This window comes from Solanum lycopersicum, chromosome 1 (assembly GCF_036512215.1).
Source record: "Solanum lycopersicum chromosome 1, SLM_r2.1".
In the NCBI taxonomy this organism is placed as follows: domain Eukaryota; kingdom Viridiplantae; phylum Streptophyta; class Magnoliopsida; order Solanales; family Solanaceae; genus Solanum; species Solanum lycopersicum.
The window spans coordinates 14,215,718-14,226,406 of NC_090800.1; the positions used below are offsets into that span (position 1 = coordinate 14,215,718).

The 10,689-nt window shown below is 37.2% G+C and overlaps 1 protein-coding gene across 1 annotated transcript; it reads right to left on the bottom strand.

Moving 5' to 3' along the window:
* Positions 1 to 1,404: 1,404 nt before the first annotated feature.
* On the bottom strand, positions 1,405 to 2,162 carry LOC138340847 (uncharacterized). The gene is made up of 2 exons (XM_069293037.1): positions 2,158 to 2,162; positions 1,405 to 2,068 (listed from the first exon to the last, which is right to left on the bottom strand). The coding sequence occupies exons 1-2, from the start codon at positions 2,160 to 2,162 to the stop codon at positions 1,405 to 1,407; spliced, it is 669 nt and encodes a 222-aa protein (XP_069149138.1).
* Positions 2,163 to 10,689: the final 8,527 nt, after the last annotated feature.

Genomic DNA, 10,689 nt, shown 5'->3' on the forward strand with positions numbered 1-10,689 from the left:
AATTCCACCAAAAGAAAACAATTCGATTAAGGAACCGCGAAAGTAGACCTCAACTTCAACTTTTTTTTTGAGTCAAAGCAGAATATGTAAATATATTTACTGATTTTTGTTTGTGGAAGAGTCCTTTTCTTTTTGTTTGTATTTTTTATTTTCACCTTTTTTCTTTCTTTTTTTCTCTCCATCTCGTTCTTCCTCTTTTCTTTGTTTTTTTTCGTTTTTCCTTCTTTTTTTTTACCTTTCTAATGTTTTTAATAGTGCAGGTGTGCAATGTGTACATGGGAGGAATGAGGAGTGGGGAGTGGGTCATGGGATCGTGGGTTTTCTTTCTGTTGTTTTATTTTTACATTTTTTTAAAATATTAAATATATATATATATATATATATATATATATATATATATATATATATATATATAAAATGATTATTATATAATTATTAATTGTTTTGAGTAAATAAATAAATAATGCTAAATGGGTAATTAAAACAAAAAAGACATAATTAAGAAATATTAGTTTTATTTAAATAATATGTGTAATATATATATATATATATACATATATATATATATGTATATATATATATATATATATATATCCCTTTTTTTTAACAATCAAAATAAACTTATTTAATAAAAATTATATTTATGATGTTTATTTTTATATCTTTTAAATAAACTTAATGAAAATAATAAAAAGTGAAAATATATTTAATTTAGATTGATAAAATTATTTATACTCTAAATATTGGTGTTAACCTTAAATTCGGTCAAAAATTACGTGTCTACAGTTTGCCCCTCTTTGACTGGAAACACGATGAGTTTTCAGACAAAGAAGTAGACAAAGTGAAAAGTTTTGACCGAACTCTTATTTGAAAGACCAAAATTTATGCGACCGAGTCCTTGTTTGGACATCCTACATATCTTGGGTGATAAGGAAATCAGGCCACTTGTAGTTCAAGGAGATAAAGTGATGAGTTGGAAGTTAAGTGAGGTTCCATCGAGGCTCCAGATCGCGTCTCTTATCCTTACATAAAAATTGAAAACTATTAGTCAAAAGAATAACTAATGTAAAAACTTCTATCCATGCTGGTTTTCTTGAATCATCACTTGAATTTTGACTTTAAGATATCACCTTGATTTTTGAGTGAATATCATAACATAAAATTGGAATGGAGGCTTAATTTACCACTTAGACAGAACTTTTGACATCCTTCAAAATGATAACATGAAAAATGCTCTTGAATAAATGTGTGTTTCTTCATCAATAGTTGACTAGTAAAAGATGTGTGGAAATCAGGCTGCTCCATGCACTGAAGAAGCTAATTCTAACCATCATGAAATTGATTATTCTAAAAAATTTGAAACTTTGTTCTTGAATTTCATATCACGGTCTCGCTTGAGAAAACCTAAGAACCACCACAAACAAAAAAAACATTATCCAGGATTGTCCTGCTAGTACCATTATCCAGGAGGGTCCTGCTAGCCCCATTATCTAGGAGGGTCCTGCTAATCCCATTATCCAGGAGGGTACTGCTAATCCCATTATCCAGGAGGGTCCTGCTATTCCCATTATCCAGGAGGGTCCTGCTAATCCCATTATAATGGAGGATCCTGCTAGTCCCATTATCAAGGAGGTTCCTGCTAGTACCATTATCCAGGAGGGTCCTGCTATTCCCATTATCTAGGAGGGTCCTGCTAATACCATTATCCAAGAGGGTTCTACTAATCCCATTATCTAGGAGGGTCCTGCTAATCCCATTATCCAGGAGGGTCCTGTTAGTCCCATTATCTAGGAGGGTCCTGCTAATCTCATTATCAATGAGGGTCCTGCTAATTCCATTATCCAGGAGGGTCCTGCTAATCCCATTATCTAGGAGGGTCCTTCTAATCCCATTATCCGGGAGGGTCATGCTAGTACCATTATCAAGGAGGGTCCTGCTATTCCCATTATCAAAGAGGGTCCTGCTAATCCCATTATAAAGGAGGGTTCTACTAATCCCATTATCTAGGAGGGTCCTGCTAATCCCATTATCCAGGAGGGTCCTGTTAGTCCCATTATCTAGGAGGGTCCTGCTAATCCCATTATCCAGAAGGGTCCTGCTAATTCCATTATCCAGGAGGGTCCTGCTAATTGCATTATCCAGGAGGGTCCTGCTAACCCCATTATCCAGGAGGGTCATGTTAGTCCCATTATCCAGGAGGGTCCTGCAATCCCATTATCCAAGAGGGTTCTGCCAATAAAATTTTCAACAAACTAATAATACAAATGAAACATTGTGAATGCTATCTTCATTATTTGGAAGTTTCTTCAACGAGAAATAATAATAATAATAATAATAATAATAATAATAATAATTATAAAATAAATATTCCAACATTTAAGTAATTGCTATTTTGATATATATTAGCCAACTTTCACATAATATTCCACAAGTCATTGTTGTAGGGTTTCAATTTCGCTCGTTGCAGACTAGGTTGAACATTTAGGCTGCTCGAATCCTCAATCTTGAAACAACTTGTGTCCCTGCTTCAACAAAGAAAATTTGTGAGTTTGATAGGGTTGTGGTTGGTTTGTGGTTCCATCTTTCGACAAGGGCGGCTCAAACACTTATGACGCTTTAGTTGTTTTCAACGGTCAATATTTCTTATTGATTGATAGTACTTTCATCCAAATTTTCTTATTTTGGGACCTAAATCCAATGGCTTTATCTCATAACACTCATTGTTTAGCCTTCATAGAATCAGATAATTTTCGAATTCAACACTTGAAGACAGATTATAACTCAGTAGCCTGATGCTTCTCCTAGTACCATTTAGAGACTTGGTAGTGAGTTTTGAAATTCCTTCCTAGTTATTTGACAAAGACTCGACCCAAATCCATACTAAAATAAAAAGTGACGAAAAAAAGTATAAGAAAATTACGAACTATAAGGGAATAAAAGAAAAGATTCGATGAAGACTTTTTTTTGTAAGAAGAAGAAAGAAAAACTTACTTGAGTGTGGGAGCCGAGTCTACTGATCATGCCATGCAATTTGAATTGATTTCTAGACTTGGCTATCCAATCTATTCATCAACCATTATTGATTATTCAATCTTGATATGGAATCCCAACACTTAATGAAGCCCTAAATAATCTGAACCCTTATAGACTTTGTGATATTCACGAAGGTCTTTGCCGCTAAAACTCAATCATGTTAATTGCTACAGCTCACGTATGCCTTATGCTGCATGTCAGAATTTTAACCAATAAGATTCTCTTATATTCAACTCCTTTGCGCCTTACACAGCCCACTTAGGGTTTTCACCAATAAGACTCTCTCATTTTTATTTCTTTTTACTCACATTTGTCTTATGGTGCCTATTCAAGATTTTTACCTACCCTTAACAAACTTATTCTCGACATATCAAGGGTTGATGCAAAGACTTTTTTTTTTTTACTTTAGATGATGGGATTGATTTTGAGCTTTGAGATAAGAGACCGAATGAATAAACAAACGACTTTTGCCCAAGTATACTACAATATGAATTTTTGGATTTGTATTTGGTTGAACCAAACCCAATATTAGGGCTTCCTACGTATCTTGCCGAAACAAGAATCAGGTCAAACGTAGTTCTGGAAATTTATATTTTTTTTAAGTCAAGGAAATAGCATAACCAAGATATCTCGTTGAATCAACCCTTGAAACGTCAAGCCCAAACATAAGGGTTTCTAATGTCGAAACTCAATAATATGTAATATCTTTTCACAGCATCAGCATTGACGACCGTTTGTGTCACTTTGCCTTCTATATCTGCTAAGTAAAGAGCACCATTGGGTAATACCCTTTTAACAACGAATGGTCCTCTCCAATTTGGAGAAAATTTGCCTTTGGTTTCAGCATGTTGTGGCAAAATGTGTCTCAACACTAATTGACCCTCTTCAAAATGTCAGGGACGCACCTTTTTGTTGTATGCCCGTGCCATTCTTTTATGATATAATTGCCCATAACATACTGATGTCAGATGCTTCTCATCAATCAAACTTAATTGCTCTAACCCAGTTTTGATCCATTCATCATCATCAATTTCATCTTCCACAATGATTCGTAAAGATGGGATCTCAATTTCTGCAGGTATAACGGCCTCAGTCCCGTATACCAGTGAATATGGGGTAGCGCCCACTGACGTACGGACTGTAGTAAGATAACCCAACAAAGCAAAAGGCAACTTTTCATGCCATTGTCGAGAACTTTGCACCATTTTACGAAGTATCTTTTTTATATTTTTGTTAGCAGCTTTTACAGCCCCGTTTGCCTTTGGGCGATACGGAGTCGAATTTTGATGCTCAATCTTAAATCGGTAGCATACCTCATGCATTAAGTGGCTGTTGAGATTTGCGTCGTTGTCAGTTATAATCACCTTTGGAATACCAAACCGACAGATGATGTTGAAATGGATGAAATCTACCACGACCTTCTTGGTCACTGATTTGAAAGTTACTGCTTCCACCCACTTTCTAAAATAAACAATGGCCACCAAGATGAACCAGTGACCATTAGATGCTTTTGGTTCTATCGGTCCAATCACATCAATTCCCCATGCCACGAAAGGCCATGGAGCCGATATTGCATACAACTCAGAAGGGAGAGAATGTATTAAATCACCATGTATTTGACATTCATGACATTTACAAACAAATCGTATGGAATCCCACGCCATGGTGAGCCAATAATATCCTGCTCGAAGTATTTTCTTGGCTAGAACATATCCATTCATATAAGATCCACAAACTCCTGAGTGTACTTCAATCATGATTGTGGAAGTCTCTTGAGAATTTACACACCTTAGAAGACCTAAATCGGGTGTCTTCTTGTACAGTATGCCTCCGCATAAGAAAAAACCCCTTGCTAGACGTCGAATAGTTCTTTTTTGATTATTGGTTACATCCGACGGACATTCTCCAGACTGAAGATATGTTTTGATATCATGAAACCATGGCTTACCATCAAGTTCCTCCTCAATCATGTTGCAATAAGCATGTTGATTATGAATTTGTATGTATAAAGGGTCGATATGGGCGTCATCAGGCTGTCGGAGCATCGAAGATAAAGTGGCCTATGCATCTACAATCTCATTGTGCATTGTGGGAATGTGTCTAAACTTTATCGACACGAATCATTGACAAAGACCTTGTAAACAATGTTGATATAATATGAGCTTTGGGTATCGGTTTCCCATTCTCCTTGAATTTGATGAATTAGTAAGTTTGAGTCTCCTAACACTAACAATTCTTGGATGCCCATGTCAACTGCTAACCTTAGACCCTAAATGCACGCTTCGTACTCAGACATATTATTAGTACAATAGAATCTATGTTTGGCTGATATAGGGTAATATTCCCTTGATTCAGACATAAGAACTGCTCCTATTCTAACTCCTTTCCTGTTAGAGGCACCATCAAAGAATAACTTCCAACCTTGATCGTTATCGTGATTAACTTCATCGATACAAGATATCTCTTCATCTTGAAAATAGCTTTTAAGTGGTTCATATTCTTCATCAATAGGGTTCTCTGCCAAATGTTCTGCCAATGCTTGAGCTTTCATTGCAGTTCGCGTTATATATATAATGTCAACCTTTGTGAGCAATATTTGCCATTTCGCAATCCTGCCTGTGCGCATAGGGTTTTGAAAAATATATTTCAACGGATCCATACGAGAGATGAAATAAGTAGTGTAGGATGAAAGATAATGTTTCAACTTCTGTGCTACCCACGTTAGGGCACAACACGTTCTTTAAAGAACGGTGTACTTTGCTTCGTAAATGGTAAACTTCCTGCTGAGGTAATAAATGTCCTGCTCATTCTTCTCAGTGTCATCATGCTGTCCCAGTACACAACCAAAAGAATTATCTAGTACTGACAAATACAATATCAAAGGTCTTTCCCGCTCGGGGGTAACCAACACAGGGGGATTCGACAGGTAATTCTTAATTCTTTCAAAAGCTTCTCGATATTCTTCGGTCCACTCGACTGTGGCATTCTTTTTCAACAACTTAAAGATAGGCTCACAAGTTGTTGTGAGTTGAGCAATGAATCTGCTGATGTAGTTTAACCTTCTTAGAAGGCTCATAACCTCAGTTTTGTTCTTTGGAGGTGGAAATTCTTGAATTGCTTTTATTTTTGAAGGATCCAACTCGATACTTCTTCGACTAACAATAAACCCCAAAAGCATCCCCGATGGTACTCCAAATACACATTTTACAGGATTAAGCTTGAGATTATACCTGCAGAGCCTTTCGAAGAATCTCCTTAAGTCTTTCACTTGATCTGACTGTTTTTTAGATTTAATGATAACATCATCCACATAAACTTCGATTTCTCTATGCATCATCTCGTGAAAACATGGTTGTCATTGCTCTCATATAAGTGTCTCCTGCATTTTCTAATCCAAAAGGCATAACACGATAACAATATGTACCCCATAGAGTGATAAAAGATGTTTTTTCTACATTTTCATCATCCAGAATAATCTGATGGTAGCCCCCATAGCAATCCACAAAAGATGCAACCTCATGTTTAGCACAATTATCCAATAAAATATGGATGTTAGGCAAAGGAAAATCATCTTTTGGACTTGCCTTATTGAAATCACGATAATCAACACACATTCGAACTTTGCCGTCTTTCTTAGGGACAGGTACGATATTGGCTAACCAGAAGGATATTGAGAGACCTGAATAACTTTGGCCTCATGTTGTTCTGTGATCTCCTCTTTAATTTTACACTCATGTTGGTTTTAAGTTTTCTCAGCTTCTGCTTTATCGGAGGAAAATTAGGATCAATTGGCAACTTGTGAACAACCATGTATGTGCTTAATCCAGGAATGTCATCATAATATGACGCAAAAACATCTTTGTAATCAAACAGAACCTAGATTATATCGTCCTTTTAATGTCGAACATGTACACTTATCTTAGTCTCCTTAATGATTTCCTGATCCCCCAAATTTATCGTCTCAGTTTCACTCATGTTTGGATTTGAATTATTTTCAAAATGATTGAAATCCCTCCTTACTTCTTCAAATACTCTGTATTCATTATATTCGATTTCTCGAATTATTATTTCAATATTAGGTCGAAGATTAGATTGAATATTAAGATCTGGCAAAAAAATCTGCATGCATGTCATATTACTACAATCGGCATAGAAAGAATTGTCTAAAAGAAAAAGAACAAATATATTAGACTAAAATAAAGATGCAATTACATCCTATTGAAAAGGGAAATAGAATGTTTGAAATAAAACGAAAAGATAGAATCCGAATTACAATCCTTGAATTAATCGGACGACAAAAGAAAAAAGAAGACAGACTACCAAGACTCGTCTTTAACAGAGAGAGGGGTGGCCTTCCAATTGCTTAGATTCACATCAGGACCAATGCATTGTACATCTCTGACGCTAGTGCCTTCTTCGAGTTCCACCATATTAACCTCGACAAATAAGTCTTGAAAATAGTTGATCATTTCTTCGCTAACATTCATCACTGTCTCTGGAAAAGATGATTGATAAGATTCTTATGCGCGGGCTTTGATGAAAGATGTGTAGATTAGTTGTATAGGCTTGGTAAGTGACCATACATCTATCTTCTGCTTCTTTGCCTTCATTTTGTCTTCGACTCTAGTTTGGTAGCCTAAGCCAAAAGTACAGATGCTCTTTCATAGACTCACAGGATAAGCTCTATCTTGCAAGCAGATTCCTAGCCTTTACTCGGCTAAAACCCATGTTTCAGCAATTCATTCACCACCATTACAGATGTGATGGGCATATTTGGTTTTGAAATGACACTTCCCTCGGGGACATTCTCAATAAACACTACCTCAGAATCTTGATAAACTAAAGCCTCATTCTCATTATCCACATTGATAAACGGGAAGGAAGAGTCGTTGTAGATTGACAAATACCCCTCACCATGAATAATTACCTCCTGTCGGTCGTGTTCAGACTTAATCATTTGATGCAACGTTGAGGGGACTGCTCCAGCCCTATGCACCCATTGCCTCCCCAACAATAGATTGTAGGACGCGTTGATATCCAACACTTGAAAATGGAAAGGGAAATCCACAGGACCTATGGTTAGTACGAGCTCTATCTCACCAATAACATTTGTTTTTACCCATCAAAAGCTCTAACACATACATTGTTAGGTCAGACCCTTTCTGCACTAACATTCAATTTCTGTAGAGTTGATAAAGGACAAAAATTTGCTCCAGATCGTCCATCAATTAGAACTCGAGTGACATAAGAAAGATTACACTTTACAGTGATATGTAGTCCTTGGTTATGTCCTGTACCTTCTTTGGGTAGTTCATCATCTGAAAAGGTGATGCGGTTTACCTCAAATATTCTCCCAACAATCTTCTCTAACTGACTCACTCTAACTTTACTAGTAACATGTGCTTCATTCAAAATTTTCATTACAGCCTTACGATGTTCATCACAATGTATTGGCAAAGACAACAAAGAGATTTGGTCTTGAGTTTTTCTTAATTGTTCCACCACGAAGTAGTCAGATAGTTTCATCTTCCTTAGGAATTCCTCTGCCTCTCCTGCAGTGACCGGACTCTTTATTTGTATTTGGTAATTTTTTTGTTTTCCTTAATTCCAGCGGGACATAAAATCTTCCTGAACGGGTTATTTCTCCCACTTCATCTATTTCTTCATCTTTCTTTTCCCTTGTATCTCACGTCAGTAGGCTCATAATTCCAAGGAACAGCTTTGGGGTTAGTCATTGGGAGTAGGGGTATTGGTCTGATAATCACAGGAGGAATATAGGCCCCTCGCACGATAAAGATAGGCTTGTTTGGCCCTTTTGGAACAAACAATTTTGCCTTACTCGGGCTTGCCCAAACATCTTCAAGGGCTCCTTTCACAGTTAAGATGGGTGTGTTTGATGGACTCAACATTTCTAACACATTTTCCGTGCCTAAAGGCATCATTTTTGTTAAATCAACAACATTTGCTGAATTCTCTATGCCAGTTCCAACCCTAAGGATTGACTTATACGGAGATGCAAACTCTTCATGACCCTTCATCATATCCAGCATGTTTGTTTCAGTATTCCTTGGCAATGGATTTTTATTGATGTTGGGTCCACTCGAACTTTCAACTATAATTCGATTAGAATCAATCAAATCCTGAATGGCCCTTTTCAAATACCAACATCTCTCTATGTTGTGCCCTGGGGCATTAGAACAATATGCACAATGTTGAGAATAATCCAAATTTATCGAGGGAGGGTTCGACATCTTTCTCTTAATAGGACTCAAAACATTCAACGTCCTTAATTTTTGGAACCAGCTAGCATACGACTCCCCAATAGGAGTGAACTCATCTTTAACGCCATTTCCCTTTTTGTATTGTGGTCTAGGACGGAAAGGAATTCTACCAGTATTTTGATGAACTTGTGGGGGCGGTGGATGATTTTGTGGAGTTGGTGCACACCATTGTGGATAAGAAGGGGGTGCAATTGTTTGTGCATTAATAACATGATATGTAGTGTATGGGACAGAATATTGTGGAGCTTGGGAAGGAAAATAGTGTTGTGAGGAATTACCTAGGACATAAGTCCTAGACGCTCATACAATAGAGGCCACATCCTCCCTTCTCTTCTTCCCTCCAATATTTCCAGAACCATTTTGAAGAACTTGTGTTGTGGCTTTTAAGGCAGCTTGACTTACAATCTTTCCAGACTTTATGCCAGTTTCCACCATTTCCCCTACCTTAATAACTTCGGCGAATGTCTTCCCTACGGCAGAAAGCAGATAGCGAAAGTAATTTGGTTCTTGCGCCTGAAGAAAAAAGTCAATCATCTATGACTCCTTCATCGGTGGTTTAACCCTAGCAGCTTGTTCCCTCCATCTGATAGCATATTCACGAAAATTTTTCGTGGTCTTTTTCCTAATATTGGCTAACGAGGAGCGATCTTGAACAATGTCAATATTATATTGGAATTTTTGTACAAAACATCGAGCCAAATCATCCCATGTGTGCTAGTTGGTGATATCCTGGTCTATGAACCGTTCACATGCAATCCCTACTAAGCTTTCCCCAAAAGGCCATAAGTAACACTTCTTTGCCCTTTGCACCCCTCAATTGGTTGCAATATCCTTTTAGATGAGCTATGGGGTCTCCGTGACCATCATATTTATGAAACTTTGGAGTTTTAAAACCAGCAGGTAAATGAACGTGAAGAAACATACACAAGTCACTAAACGAGAAGCCTATGTAGCCTCCTAGTCCTTGCATATCTCTTATACTCTGTTCCAAACTCTTCATTTTCTTAGTAATTTCTTCATGTTCCTCATTCTTTACCATCTTCTCAATTTTTACAGGGGAACTATACTGATGAATGTGGGGATGAGATCTTGGAATTTTAATGGCCTCTTCATGAGTGTAACTCTGATCACGCCGAACTTTGGGCGGAGGATCGCTGTTGGATTTGGGCACCATCGTTAGCTGCGGGATGCTGTTAGCCGGGGCAGTTAACACAAATATTGGATTACTTATCACAGGCGTATTAGAAGGGCGCACCATAGAAGTTCCAGTGACATTGGATGTGTTAGCGTAGGGGCTGAATCTAGGGGGATATATCAGATTGATTGTCGACACCTGGATAGGGTTAGACATATTTGTATTAAAATAGTCTTGGAT